Source organism: Lineus longissimus, chromosome 7, assembly GCF_910592395.1.
Source record: "Lineus longissimus chromosome 7, tnLinLong1.2, whole genome shotgun sequence".
Lineage (NCBI taxonomy): Eukaryota > Metazoa > Nemertea > Pilidiophora > Heteronemertea > Lineidae > Lineus > Lineus longissimus.
In genome coordinates, this window is record NC_088314.1 from 21,017,630 (window position 1) to 21,032,619 (window position 14,990).

At 42.4% G+C, this 14,990-nt stretch overlaps 3 protein-coding genes across 3 annotated transcripts; 1 reads left to right on the forward strand and 2 right to left on the reverse strand.

Annotated features, from left to right (window-relative positions):
- The first annotated feature begins 43 nt into the window (after nucleotides 1-43).
- On the forward strand, nucleotides 44-1,507 carry LOC135491418 (caveolin-3-like). The gene is made up of 2 exons (XM_064777275.1): nucleotides 44-164; nucleotides 606-1,507. Exons 1-2 carry the CDS (start codon nucleotides 105-107, stop codon nucleotides 927-929), a joined length of 384 nt encoding a protein of 127 aa, XP_064633345.1. The 5' UTR covers nucleotides 44-104; the 3' UTR covers nucleotides 930-1,507.
- Nucleotides 1,508-2,962: 1,455 nt separating this feature from the next.
- LOC135491457 (caveolin-3-like) lies at nucleotides 2,963-4,242 on the reverse strand. Its single transcript, XM_064777352.1, has 2 exons — nucleotides 4,130-4,242; nucleotides 2,963-3,612 (listed from the first exon to the last, which is right to left on the reverse strand). Exons 1-2 carry the CDS (start codon nucleotides 4,187-4,189, stop codon nucleotides 3,289-3,291), a joined length of 384 nt encoding a protein of 127 aa, XP_064633422.1. The 5' UTR covers nucleotides 4,190-4,242; the 3' UTR covers nucleotides 2,963-3,288.
- A 958-nt stretch (nucleotides 4,243-5,200) lies between these two features.
- LOC135491385 (caveolin-1-like) lies at nucleotides 5,201-12,743 on the reverse strand. Its single transcript, XM_064777222.1, has 3 exons — nucleotides 12,580-12,743; nucleotides 5,883-6,091; nucleotides 5,201-5,626 (listed from the first exon to the last, which is right to left on the reverse strand). The coding sequence occupies exons 1-3, from the start codon at nucleotides 12,706-12,708 to the stop codon at nucleotides 5,512-5,514; spliced, it is 453 nt and encodes a 150-aa protein (XP_064633292.1). The 5' UTR covers nucleotides 12,709-12,743; the 3' UTR covers nucleotides 5,201-5,511.
- Between the last annotated feature and the right edge of the window lie 2,247 nt (nucleotides 12,744-14,990).

Sequence of the window (14,990 nt, forward strand, 5' to 3'; positions counted from 1 at the left end):
GGTTGACAACCATATTTTACAGTACCATTTCATTCGACACAACCAAGCCGAAAGGTCGGTCACTTTACTCGCTCCTCTTTTCGCTGACGAAGAAACCTAGCAAAATGGCTGACGGACCCGATATGGAGAATCGTGACCCTAACAACATCAACGACCATCTACAGGTAAGACTTCTTTTCCCGCTACAAAATGCGACCAACTCCTCCACGCTTCGTAGATTTATCTACATTTTCGAATCAAAGAAATTCACAAGCTTATTTGTTTAGCTCCAGTAAGTCGTACTATCATATCATATCACAAGCAGAGCTCAAAATGTTTTGCCAGCCCTACGAGCGACGAAGTACAAACGAAGGTCTGTCGTGTGATCAAGTCCTATGCTAAATCGTGAATTATCTTCTCTACTTGATTATACGATGATTATGCGATGATTGTACGAGGAATCGGGGAGCTTTGAAATCAGAGTCGTCGATTTGCAGATCAGCATACTTCGTAGTAGTTCTAATTTTAACTATAAATCTTCCTTCATTTGTTCCTGAATTTGCACTTAACTCTAGGGTTTGCTCTCCAATGTTTGGTTAAATAATAATTTGGTGATTACGTTTCAGGTCGTATTCGAAGATGTGTTCGCCGAGCCCGACCACGCCCACAGTCTCGACTGCGTGTGGAGGAACTCCTACAAGTGCTTCAACTGCACCAAAAACTGCTGCTACCTCGCCCTCACTACCCTCTGCAGTATCTTCGTCGCCTTCTGCTGGGCCTGCGAGTTTGCCACACTCACTTTCTACCACGTCTGGTACGTCACGCCATGCTTCAAGGTCTGCGAAATCGAACTCGGCTGCTGCAAGAAGTTCTACTCGCTGTGCATGCGGTGTGCATTGGATCCTCTTTGTGAAGCATGTGGCTTGTTGTTCAGTGCATTCAAGAAGTAACGACCTTCTAGCAGATGCCATGATACCAACGCGACTTGAGAAGCAGGGTTCATGAACTATTCAAGTGTTACGCCCCGAACAGAGGGACGTACATACCGATTTGACCTCGGCTTTGAGGTTCATGTGACGTTGACGGTTAGCCGTCAAAGTCTTATGACTTTGGCGGAGTGATATACGTGACCTTGGTTGAGTGAGTTGCCTGGCCATGGCGGAATGATTTGTCGACCTTGAAGGCTAGCCTCAGAGTGTTGAACGGCAAGGACAATTCCGACAGCTGTTTGAGTTGAGTCGTGGTTCTCAACGTAAATAGACATAAACACGTCATGGGCAATTTGTGCAAAGATTGTATAGTAGCTTTAGGTCTAGTTACGATGGGGCCTGGAGCAAATGAAACACCTCTAAGGTTTTTGCACCTATCATGGAATAATATAATACTCTTCGCTTGACCCATTCAAGTAGGTATAAATTTGGCCCCTGGGCGATTATTACCGAATCTAAAATTGGATATTCCGTGTGATTTTCCATTCTGGGATCGATTTTTTGAAAAAGGTTAATAAAACGTTTGATATTTTTTCATATACCACTGCCGTTATTGCTTCTGTGTTCGCTACTTGACATGCTTGAGTAACCATGGTAACGGAGTCGAAACACTATTATATCGTGAGTTAACTCAAAGGATGTAAACTTCTTCTTCGTTAACCATCTACACTCAACGAAGTGCTTTTAATGAATGTCTCAAAGTCATTCATTTCTTGTACTGGAACGACGGTCGCTTTTCTGTACACATGATCCATTATGCATTTTATCATTCTGAAATCCAGAGGTTCCGTATTTGCTTCTCCCCAGTGTTCTCTCCAAACCGAAGATTTATACAAATCCCGCGAGACAGGATGACAAACTGTCAAACCGTCAGTCATCAGTGAAATCGTCTGTTAATCAGCTGGTTAAAGTTGTCTGACGGCCGAAAGTTGAGATCTGAGATCTCTGCCCATTTAGCTATGCTGATAAATACGATTGCCGTGTGCTTGCGCACTTCTGACTCCAAAAGAATCGACTCGAATCTTAATTCAAATTCGCTATTGCTGACATCATTGGCGCCAAAGACTATTTCTTTTGACCCTGTTGACCTCGCTTCTAAAAACCTTTTTGAGAAAGCCATTCAAACATTAAAATCAACTGCAAACATTATCTATCATATCACCGAGCTATATAAATACGATATATCAAGAAAAAACTCTCGCAATGTTGAATTATACGATTAGCTTGGAACTTTTTGTACCGAATTACCCTTCCGCCAGCGTGACCTCGTCACAATCATGGCGCTTCTTCAATATGGCGACGACTTGAACAACGAAAATCCCGGTCTATCATGGAAGCCTTGATGGCCTCGGGGGTTAGACGGTTGCACTGTGTCATAGTAGGGAGTCTCCGCTTCCCCCTGACTAATATATCGAGGTATGACCCTGCCCGACACGGCACCGCTTGCGAAGCGCAGCCACGCGTCTGCAGCGACAACGCGCTCGCACACTGGTCGGAGCTTTCGACTTCTATTATTAATTAACTGATGTGCATTACATGAGACGACCACTGTGACCAGTTATTAATGCAATTACGGGTCAATCAACTTTTTGTTGGGGCGAGGGCTTGTTCACTGACAACTGTCGTCACGGTTTGGTTGGTCTCGCCACGGTGCTGTACACATTCTCACCTGGGTGGTGTCCATAGGTCGGCAAGTGACCGTCTTGCATGCACTGGTTTTATAGAGGCTGTTGATCGTCAGTTATAGCGTTATTCCTTAGAAGTTAGCTACTTCTTAGAAAAAGCAAAATGGTTTAACATTGTATCCGAGTTTTATAACCGACAGCCCTCACAAAAAGTATATGACCTAATGTTTTGGACCACCAGCCCAGAACTAGCAACAAGGAGATAACACCAAAAATATACCATTATTTCCGAACAGATGGGATTAAACACCGAATAAAGCAATGAGTCAAAATTTGTAAAAATGTGTCTTTTCATCGAAGTATATAAAAAATAAATAATGTATACATAAATATGATATAATTTTCAATGAGAATAAATATTGTACTTCGTCACGATCACTCTTTGACAATGTCGAACGAATAACATTTTAATCCACATAAAAATCATCATAAGATTATGAGGCTAATTGTCCGAAACCCCAGTACGAAGGCAAGTCCATGTGTATCTCTCCGCCAATATCAAATTTGTCTTAAGAGCAAATGAGTAGACTGCTCAGAAAATGTCTGAAGGTGATGTCAAGGTCAGACTATTCCCCACTCATGGAAATCCACAGAAGAGTTCACAGTGTTCTCCACTCAGTTTGTCATCAAGTCCATCATTTCTTGAATGCACTGAACAACAAGCCACATGCTTCACAAAGAGGATCCAATGCACACCTCATGCACAGCGAGTAGAATTTCTTGCAGCAGCCGAGCTCGATTTCGCAGACCTTGAAGCATGGCGTGACGTACCAGACGTGGTAGAAAGTGAGTGTGGCAAACTCGCAGGCCCAGCAGAAGGCGACGAAGATACTGCAGAGGGTAGTGAGGGCGAGGTAGCAGCAGTTCTTGGTGCAGTTGAAGCACTTGTAGGAGTTCCTCCACACGCAGTCGAGACTGTGGGCGTGGTCGGGCTCGGCGAACACATCTTCGAATGCGACCTGAAATAAGATAGAGTAAATTGATACGTTTGTTGGTAAGATAGGGTACAGTGCTCTGTTCTATACCAGCGTCAGAGGAGGCAGTTACCATTTTAAAGCAGCTGGCGGGCACTAGAAGCTACTGATTTGAAAGGAGAGTTTTGGCGATAGGTTATTGAATTCACCTCTGCAAATGCAAATGTCGGCATTTGAGAGGGTGTTGCAAATGTAACATATCAGTTACACGACACTGAGATACAAGGATTATAGGAGTTTCTCCCAAATGTCTACAGAATTTCACGTGCTAGGTGTGCAGACACATTTTCAGGGCAGTGTGATAACCATGCATCAAACAGGAGTAGTGTCTGTTTAAAGTAAAGACCTCCCATAAGGGAAAAGCTTTTGAACAGATAAGCAAATAAAACAGTATAATATTCTCTGTAGTCAGCCTAGATTCACCGGCAGCCAAATGATACCTCACAAATATTCTATAGCTTCCAGACATTAGTAGATAAAAATTCAATGGAGAGAAACTTACCTGTAGATGGTCGTTGATGTTGTTAGGGTCGCGATTCTCCATATCGGGTCCGTCAGCCATTCTGTTAGTTTATTTCGGCAGCAAAGCGATAAAGGGGTGTAAGTTTCCTTCCGGCTGGCAGTGGTGAATGACGACTCAGTGGCTCAGGGGTTTAGGTTTATATGACTGTGGGTATGTGCTGATGAAGCATCGCCAAGGGCAACGCTAAGCCATTTGTTTATACTTTGTTGAATTTTAGGCAAACTAGGCCCTATACCGGATTATCGGGCGATTAGAAGGAGGGATTTGAAGCTATTTAAAGGGAGGAGATTAATATTTACATGTGTCAGATCTTGTTGGGAACTTTTTTGTACATGCAGGCAGATTTATTTTTCAATATTGATCCGTTTATTTCTTGAAAAGCCATATGGAATGGGCGGATGGGGGTCAAGTCTTACACAGTAAGATAGACTCCCGGGTTCGAACCTTTAGTTGTGACATGTATATTTCCGCTCATTGATGAACACTCCACGGTCGTCAACTGCCCCATCAACATAGTTACCTTGGCCCAAACAATACGGACCAATGTTGATCAGTTGAAGTCTGAGCAGTTTGTGTTGGATGCAGACACACAATGTAAATCTGACTCTGCTCAACACAAGTTGTTTTGTATCTTTATATATTCTTCCTCCTCACCTCGTCGCATTTCGTCCAGGTTGGTTACTCTAAGGTCCGAGTTTGTCAAATGAAAATCTCAGTGTGCAAATGTATCAACCGCCGAGCGAGAAACCTAGACAGTGATTAAAGGAAGTCGTTTATTTTGGGGATTTGCTATTCGTACTGGTATTTTATTAACCTTTCTTTTCCATAACGAGCATTGCACTTTGGTCGGACGAGCGAATTAAACTAATTCTATACATGGGCCGAATTTACGAAGGGTGTTCAAGAGTTAGACGCGTGTAAATTCTACATAATCAGTTTCAGGGCCTAATGCGGTTTTCATGAAGAAACCCTGCAAGGCCCTGACTCTGTCTATTCAGACATTAAACGCTGTTTTAAGCTAAACACCCTTTGTAAATTCGGCCCATATAGATTTACCGAAAGCTAAGTCAAAGCGAAGCAGAATTAGATATTTCTCAAAACAAAAGAGAGGAATCTGTTAAAGAGGGAGCGTTCCCTATTAGTAGTAAGGATGGGACAGACTGTCTTGCCATTTCCTGCTGCAGCACCACAGGTAGAGATTCTCATAGTACTTCATGCAATACGTTACCGTTCAATGCACCAGAAAGCTACCTGAATGAGACATCTGAAACCAACCGATTCAGATTCCTCCGCTTTGAGAAAAAAAACAAAAAAGGTCTACGTAAGACAAGTATACAATGATTGAACACGATTCAGTGTGCCTATTTCTTGAAGGCGGCGAACATCATGCCACAAGCCTCCCAGACCGGGTCACACAGGCAGTGAATCCAGATCCCGTAGAACCTCTTGCAGCACAGCATGTTCATTTCAATCCATCTGAAAGACAACAAGATAGAATGGATTAGGTTTAAAGAGCTGTCTTTCGGAATCTCATATAATGAGCAGTTCTGCGGATGGTGCCATGTCTCAATCAATTGCATCTTAGATAACGATCATAATCATGATGACACGAGGACGTCGCCCAACCTGTTCTGAACTTCTGTTGCGTTCGTTTTTACTTATTTTGTGATGCGATGGCTGCATATCTGGCCAATGGGTGGAGATGGACGTAGGCGTTGGGTGCCGTACTTACTTGAAGCATGGAGCAACAGCCCATACATGAGTGAAGGTGACCACGGCGAACTCGCAGGCCCAGCAGAAGGCGGTGATGATGCTGCACAGGGTGGTGAGGACCATGTAGCAACATGACTTGGTGCACGTGAAACATTTGTAGGAGTTCCTCCAGACACAGTCGATGCTGTGGGCGTGGTCGGGCTCACCGAACACATCTTCGAAGCTCACCTATTAGAAGAAGAGGTAAAATATGGAAGTGTCCTTTATCGAAACGTTCATATGCCATTTTCCAATATACGTACACACCCACACCAAGAGTGTATTTCAGGAACGGTAGTAAAGTTGGAGGTTGTAGTCGTAAAGCCTTGACTTTCCACATTGACAAGTTCAAACCTGCCCAGCTTAATTCATACCAGTCTTCACCTTCCTCAGGGAAAATATGAACTGGAGGTCTCATTATTCCCTTCATTGTGATTGGTTAAATAATGAAGACAGCACCGTAGAAACAAGACTTACATCCTCTGATTGGATAAGGCAACAGGAAGTGGTCAACCTTCCTGAGAAAGTGGTGATTGGGAAGATTAGAAATGCCTTTGTTGAACCCCTCTTCCATGTTGAGAAGCAAAGGGTTTCCTATTCTTATGATGACTAAACACAATACAAGCACTATTGTTTTGAATACGCTAGGTAAAGTTTTATTGTAATGATTGAAAATTTATGTAATATACAAGCATACATGTAATCAAAAATAATGAATCATGTAAAAAATTAACACTTATACATTTTTTGAATAAATACTGTACGAACACATAGTTTTATGAGTACAATCACTTTGTTAAGTGTACATAAATTGATGTATTATGACGTCAATGGCACTATCTACGAGAGAGTTTTCAACGCTTTCTTTCTCTTGTTGACCCCTGTCAATGTGGGTAAATGTCGAAGAGTTTTTGCTTCTGCCCCAAGTGATCTCGATATCGTTTGGTTTAAAAGAAATCGCTCATCAACTCTCTCGTGGACTGATAAATCCAATAGGGATCAGCTGCACGATACATTCATTGGAATGACTTTTGAGAAGGTTTCATAAATGCGCATGGAAGTTAATATCGAAGATACGGCCTTACAAGCCCGCCATGATTGACATACACATAACAACAGTAGCCGAAACAAGGACACGAGTAGGTGCTACACAGGTCCTGAATAACGGAGTGGCGACTGTACTATCCACTGTATGCTTCACATAAAGAGTTTATCATAGTTAGCCGCCAGAATGTCCTTGCTTGTCTCAAACATTACGAGTGAGCGATGATCAATGGCAATCAGATCTCCTCTGCCAAGTGAAGGTCATCCATGGCGACTCCGTCCGCAATCTTTGTCGTTGCCATGTCAATGGCTAGGCCTACTTCGGCTAGAGTCGAGAAATTGTCTACTTCTTGAAGGCTGCAAACAAAAGTCCGCAAGCGTCGCACAAGGGATCGAACCAACAATGTATACAGACGCCGTAGAACTTCTTGGCACATAACGTGTTGATTTCGACGATCTTGAAGCAGGGTGTGACGTACCAGATGTGCATGAAGGTGATGGTGGCGAATTCGCAGGCCCAGCAGAACGAGAGGATGATGCTGCACAGGGTGGTCAGCACGATGTAACAGCAGTACTTGGTGCAGTTGTAGCATTTGAAGGAGTTCTTCCAGACACAGTCGATGGCATGGGCGTGGTCGGGCTCCGCGAAGATGTCTTCGAAGGTCACCTGGAGAATATAATGATGAAAAATATTGAAATGTTGGTTTACAATTTCGATATTAGATTTTGCAAGATTCTCGTGAAGATTGTAACTTTGTGTGCACGCTTATATGGTGGCTAATTCTCTGAGCACACGGTGCATTAGCAGCATCTAGCCATGATTATAGTTGCTATAGGCAAAAATATATAAGCGAGCCTTATATATTTTTGCTATTGGCCATTTGCACAGAGGGGTAAAATATCAAGCTTCGCTGGTCGTACTATATCACTACCAGCCATTCTTGGTATCCAAAATGTCATAGCATATAGCTGATGATAAGATTTTAGAAGATTGTATGAAAAAAAACTGATATGAGAAAAGCAAGCGAAATGGAACAAAAGATGAATAAAGAGTTGACGTGTCACCTGAAGATGGTCATTGATATTGTTAGGGTCTCGGTTCTCCATGTCTGGACCCTCGGGCATCTTCCAGGATGTCATGTTTAGGCCTAAATCCTAAAGTTAGTCCTAAATGTGGGAGGAGAGAGTATCTTGTTTGATGGCTGAGGGCAGAATGGTCGCCCTGTCTCTAGGCTGCTCATAAAGGTCAAACTCCATTGCCAAGGTCACCAGCACAATATTTATGTTGATGCTGTTAGTTTCTATTGTTCCGGGGTTGGAGTTGTTCAGGGGTTTACAGGTGTGATCCACTCTCAGATATTAATGTGTCCAATACACTCTGACAATATTTCACACTCATGGTACTACTGCATGCTATTGGTATTCTTTCTGCTAAAACAACGATCTTAGTAAATCGGAGTTAAATACATTTGTTCCTTGGTAGTAAGAACTGTTTATTCTTATGAACTTGAGGGAGTTTTGGATGCAAAGAACTGAATTAATCATAACAAGAAAGCGTCCCATGAATATGGTAATGTCAATCTGCAGATTCCGCCAACCCATACGAACGACGAAGTTAGAAGGTCTATGTGGTGTCCAGTGTAAATGATAGGTTTTTAGACGAGTCTTTTTTAAAAGCTAAATACTCCAATCCGTGCCCAGTGATTGTTAAATCTGGTTATTTACACATTATGCAAGGAATTCATAAATGTAAAATATTTCAAGAAGGCCTGCTATTTCTTATTCGATAATACCATGGGAAAAGTTCTCCTACTACTTTAATCATCTTGGCCACATAGCGGTTTGAAAAATAGAACTTGCCAAACGTCTCCAAATCACGCCACCTCTGTTCAATGGGCCTAAATTTCTTAATTTGTTCTCGAAAAGCTTGTTGGGATATACGTATTTAACCATTTCAAGTATTGACACCCCGTTCACCATACCAATACGGTTCAGGCCCATTCATAAGAAAGGGCTTTAAAAAGGGCTTGTATAGTGTTATAATCCCCAGATTTTACATTGAGACACGAATTTGGATGTTAGCCCATTGTACAGTAAACACGCTTTCCCGTGTTGTGCCTTGTTAGTTAGAGTTGCAACATGACAAATGTTTTAAATTGAATCTAATATAATTTATTATTTCTTTATCATTTTTAGCTTCTGGTTTTAGAAAAAAAAGAAATCTCTCAACAAGAGAAGGGCTTTCTATTGGATCAGATAAGCCAATAATATGGAAAAGAACGAAAGAAAATGTAATATTTCCCCAAATGGGCCAACATGGTTTTAGATAATGAAAGCCTCACCTGAAGGTGGTCGTTGATCTTGTTCGGGTCGCGGTTGTCCATTTCAGGTGAATCGTCTGCGTTTCCCATCGTCTCGGTGAAAACCTGCGCCATTTTGTGCTCCAAATGTTTGCTTGATACAAGGATCTTATTAGGATATGTCAGCTTTCAGATTTCTTGGTGCAACTGGCTCTCACTCTGATGTCGTCCGGTTTTGGCTCTAATGGCCTTTTAAGGTCAATAATATCACCTAGGTACTCATAACAAAGGTGGTTACTAATTCTCATTAAGACGAATGTAACGGGAGAGAATAAGGCCTTATGAATAATTGAGGATGTGTTTGATGCTGTGGTCCAAGTCAAGGCTGATGGCAAACCTTTTCCACCGGGACGGAGGGAAAACACCCTTTTCGCCGAAGACTTTTCATATTGGCGATTGGAAGCGCTTTGAATGAGTATAAAGGATATTGACTCTATCATCTTATCCATTGTTTTATTGGGTGGCGAATTATTTTGTCTCAACTATTTGCGACTTTTTAAATTCTGAGCCCTAAATTCTGTCAGTCAATGGCGATCTCCTTTCAAGTCTAACATGGCATGTTTTCTCTCCCCCTCAACGACATGTTCACTCAATAATATACTCATTCTACACGCTTATACATTACGGCCGGTCTTATAAGGAGCCTGGCAAGGAGATATTGTGGTCGTTTATGCAAAAAGCCATATTTCATTGTGCCTTTACCATGTTTATACGCTTACAGTCAAATAGCCTTGGACCCTTTCCCTCCCACACGCCAATGTCACTTCGTCGCTAACGTGCTTTCATTCATGTTTACCAAAGATTACATCAGGTTACATCAACACTTCGATTGACTCGCATGTTTCGGGTTTGTTTACCACAGTGACTCATCCCATGGACGCCACAGGCACGCGCAGTTTTAAAGGGCCAAAAAGGGTTTTACGGGGGATTGTGTGATCGACCCACGAGCTTCAGGCAAAGAAAATGACTTTCGTAAAGATTGTTTGGTTCTTGTCAATAAGACCTTGGCAAACGTTTAGACACTTGACGATATATCTGTTAAATTTGTATGTATATCTGAAACGTTTTCTGTAGTTCGTCCTGCCGACTTGCCGGCGGTGAACGTCAATCATAAATTCTTTTCTAATTACGCATAACGCCGGTAGATTGCCGGTACTTTTTCGTGTAAAATGAAAAAAATGCAAAATTTGAGAAAAACTCCTCAATTTGAAGTGGGTGAGAGGTGAACTTCTTCAAATTCTCAAATTACGAAAACTACTGACAAGAAGTGATGACGTTTTCTGATCGATAACATATCAGGAATAAGATAAGTCACCCTCAGCAACAGACACACGAGTCCCTCCTTGCAGTGACCATTCCAAACAACACTTCACTCTGAAAACCTGTTGCTTGAAGTTATCAATTTCAGAGGAATGGAGTAGAGAAATGTTCTCCAAATTCACAGATGTACAGGGGGTGAGGGGTATGTGCAGTTATGAATTTAACGAGGTTTATGATAACAACAAATGGGCATTGCGATCTTTATAAAATACGTTGCCGTTGAACGGTAAATGTGAGTTTCAGCGATATTGCATCATCTTGTAATCAGATTCTTATATCTGGCCGGCTGAACTCAATTGCTCAAAAGGCGCCAGATCCCTACTAGCAGCATGAGCTCCCCACTTCTACTCTTCTCTCCGTGAAAATTACTCCTGACTCCTGGCTCTCATGGCTGTAACGGAAATGTCCACCTCTGTATGCGATAGTTTCGAGTAAATTCAGAACTCATATAAATACCAAAAACGCAGGAAATTGCCGAAAATGCAACAAGGCTTGGCCTTAGCATGCGAGGTATTTGCTCAGTTGTGCTCAATGGCGGCCTAGCAACGCGTAAACAAGTAATCGGACCAATGACAATATTGATCACATACCAACAAATAGCTTTTTAGCGAAGTTACATCACTTGTAATCGAAAGTACAATTGGCTTAGCTTCACGTATAGGCATAGCCAGTTCGGACGACATTTTATACTATTTACTAGGAATTAAGCTTGTTAACTATTTAACGTCAAAAATATATGTTCTCACGTTGTCTAAATCACGATATTTATTGAACATTCAAGCTGAAAATATTCCGCGTTGATCTATAATGGCCTCGACGTCCATGGGGTGATAAGACCCACGAATCACTTAATGAGAGTGTTGTACGGAAAGTGATTCCTGGTGTTTGATTATACATGTACATATGTCCATGGCATTTCCATTCATCCTAAATCGGTCTTATGAGGACCAAGTCACAACCACAATGCCCCAGTGAAGACCTTTAAATCTTTGTTGGAGCAAGTAACGAACAATGAGACTGCAACAAGATATGGTTAAGAAAACCAGTGTAACGTTGTAAGTGTTCCCCACAACGCAGAACCAAAGATACAAGTGACGATCCTGAACTTCAGAGCCTTTCACTCTGCACCGAGCTGTGTGCGAGGAGTGGAGAATACAACTGACCCTGGTATGCGAGGATGTAATACAACGTGACAACGGAATGTCTTTATACAATTTTAATGACATGCAAGTTCTACTTCTTCGTTATCTTGAAATGGCGCTACGACACTGAAGACGAATCTCGGAGTGCTGTCTAAAAGGGCTTTAATCTTTCGATATTTTTGAAAATCTTTTAACAGCTAGCTTGACAAAAATGTTTGAAAGATAATTTGGGTCTGAAAATGAAATTGCCCCTTATCTCTTAGTATTAGTCCGATTTTTTTCATCTGCCGGGCAGTTCAATATGCCGAGATTGGCAACTGCACGCCTCCTGGTGTTCAGGCTCATTACTATCAGACCTTTCCCCAAAGTTGACTGATTTAAATTGACTATAGCGTCGTTCAGCGACAATAGTTGGAATGAGCCAAGAATACAGAGAGGTTCAGAAACACATCCAGTTACGTTTTCAAAAACAACTTGTTCATACCACTGCATATTTCAGTGATCAGTTTCTTTGATGAACTGAAGTCAGTCCTGACCTATTCCACTTTATTGCCAAGTGGTAAGTTGTAAAGGCGTCCGCCAAGTGAACGGAGGGTAGAAGGTTCCCGGCGATGCTAGGTAAATGTATGATACAAATTGCTCTCTCGTCAGGCGACTCGCATTACAACTGTTCCTTTCACTGGGGGGCAAAGTTTCCTCAATTACCAGGATAGTGTTTACTGTAAAGTCGCCCATGTGCCTTCACGGCCTAAAGACATTTCTAAAAGGCATTTAAATTGAAAAAAGTGGTGTTGCTTGTGATGTGACCTACCGTGAGATGTCCATTGATATTGTTGGGGTCCCTGTTGATCATGTCTATCTTGTCAGTGACCGGGTCGATGGAGGTGGACGGGATTTCTTTGATATCCTTGATCTCTTCGATGGAGCCTGACTGGGACATGGTTGGTTCAGGGCTTGGGATTACTGATGGTTAGGTATGCAGTTAGCCCGAGGGATGTAGGAACACGAATGGCCCTTTGGGAAGTTTCTTTTGAAAGCTATCTCACATTCTAAGTTTTTGGGTGACGCAATTTTACCAAGGGGTTCCAGGTGTTTCATCCAGAGTAGCAAACTTAGGAAATCACGCATGCAACCGTTCTTGTTGTTTTTTACTAAAATCTACGCGGACTTTTAAAGATATTTTTTGATTTCAGATGATTGAAATTTTATCAATTTAAATAAAAGAATACGATACTTGAAACCATTCCACCCGTATATCAAAATAGACTCATCCACTTATGACATATTTCAAAATTACTTTGGTACAGGATAGATTATTCCACACGAAATTAGCTGCAGGTGATTTGTCTATCAAATACTGGCGGATTAACAGCAGACCCTAAAATGATAGGCGTGCTATGGAGATTTCTAGGCCTATACTCTAGGAATGTTTTTGTTTTCCTATTCAATGTGTGCGCTTGTACTTGATTGGTTATGAAGAGGGAAGTTGTGACATAACCTATAAGGCCTAAATGTCCTCAAACGTGGTGCAGGACCTCTGGAATTAGCCACGAAAGTTTACCATCGCACAACAATAACGACGATTTTACGGAGTCGGCCGGGGTTGAGGGTTGACAATCCACAACAATTTTGGCAATCACTGGAAATCCTAAAGGATTTAGAAATCTTTCAAAACGAAATAAATGCCAATTTCAAGGGTGGGGGTCTTTGTTTTCCAGCAAAAAGCCTTCCTGGTTTTGAATGGACATTCGCTTCATATTGAAGGAGTTCTAATTGCTTTAGGATTAGGGAAAATGGTGTTGCCTCTGGTCAACCGGGAGGGTCAACCCTTGAGCTCCCCGCAAAGAGACGCATTCTGAGATTCAGGTCTTTGATTCTCCTACCATTTACAAAACCGTGAGAAAAAGCAGTAAAATCCCCTGAGAAGGGTGGCTCTCCCCTGAGAAGGGTGGCTCTCCCCTGAGAAGGGTGGCTCTCCCCTGAGAAGGGTGGCTCTCCCCTGAGAAGGGTGGCTCTCCCCTGAGAAGGGTGGCTCTTCCGATTACTTGTCACACCTTGCCCAGTTAAGACAGGTCTTCATAAAATTTATAAAACATCGATCAGTCACCACAAGTAAATCCGTATGACACTCATCTTTTAATCAAGTCTTTACTTTTCGTCACTGTCAGGTAATGCCGTCTAGGCTAAGAAATTGGAACTAGGCACTTGCCTAAAATTATCTTGCAATTCTACTATTCCGTCGATCAACATTGCATCTTTCCCTTTTTGGGAGGCGGGCGATTGATAGGTTGAACCCTAGACTAGCATCCATGCCGTGTCTACCGCATCGCGAAATGTAGTAATCAACAACAAGGCCTGGTTAATTTTATTATCCTGATAGACATACTGTGACTTATATATAGTGTTGTGATTCACTCGCTATTTCTCCCATTGTTTTATCAAAATACGTTTTACAAACGTTGTGTCTGTGCTGCTGCTGTTCTACACAAACGATCGAGGGAGGGAAGACTTGCGTTTTGATTGACCAAAACCCGGGATGAACCAATGGGATAGCAAGTGTTTGTCTACCCTTATAACTCAATGTCACAACTGAACATGTCAGTATTGTCACTCAGTGCGCTGCCGCTCTGCGCTATCCCCTGGAGACAGCCACCGTCACTAACACCCGGTAAGTGAGGTTAGAGGATGCGAGAGTTAAACAGACACAGTACTGATCATTCGGGGGAGGGGTGGACTTTCGGGGCAATTCAGTGGTCATCGTGGGTCGGCCAGAATTACAATCATGGAACCAAGTCCGCCGAAGTGTGATTGTCGAATTCACTGCTGAGGTCATCCTGACGTAATCAGTGGTTTTAAATATACACCGCCTCTCGATATTTCAAATTTGTTGTATCATAACGCCAATCTGAACCTAAACTCTTCAAGGTGCGTAAAGTAATCGGAACAGCCACCCATCGGATTGTACTGGATTTTCTCAGGGTTTTGTATACGATGTAGAGTATCAAAAACCTGTATCTCCATCGCGAAGTGGAATGGGGCGAAGTAAAAAGGGGCGAAGTGGGGAGGGGCGAAGTCGGAAGGAGCGAAGTGGGAAGGGGCGAAGCGGGAAGGGGCGAAGTCGGAAGACACCCTGTCAAGAGACGAAATAGGTGATACCAATGCCGGGAATTCGGTATGGGACGACTCCTGAAATACCTGTATTTACAGTATTGAACAGAACTC

Bases quoted from the DNA above. Each gene is read 5' to 3' on its own strand.
- LOC135491418 (XM_064777275.1), top strand. From the start codon at position 105: ATGGCTGACGGACCCGATATGGAGAATCGTGACCCTAACAACATCAAC. The intron at 165-605 runs GTAAGACTTCTT...ATTACGTTTCAG, and splicing joins ACATCAACGACCATCTACAG to GTCGTATTCGAAGATGTGTT.
- LOC135491457 (XM_064777352.1), bottom strand. From the start codon at position 4,189: ATGGCTGACGGACCCGATATGGAGAATCGCGACCCTAACAACATCAAC. The intron at 3,613-4,129 runs GTAAGTTTCTCT...ATCTTATTTCAG, and splicing joins ACATCAACGACCATCTACAG to GTCGCATTCGAAGATGTGTT.
- LOC135491385 (XM_064777222.1), bottom strand. From the start codon at position 12,708: ATGTCCCAGTCAGGCTCCATCGAAGAGATCAAGGATATCAAAGAAATC. The intron at 6,092-12,579 runs GTAGGTCACATC...TTCTTCTAATAG, and splicing joins ATATCAATGGACATCTCACG to GTGAGCTTCGAAGATGTGTT. The intron at 5,627-5,882 runs GTAAGTACGGCA...GTTGTCTTTCAG, and splicing joins GCTGTTGCTCCATGCTTCAA to ATGGATTGAAATGAACATGC.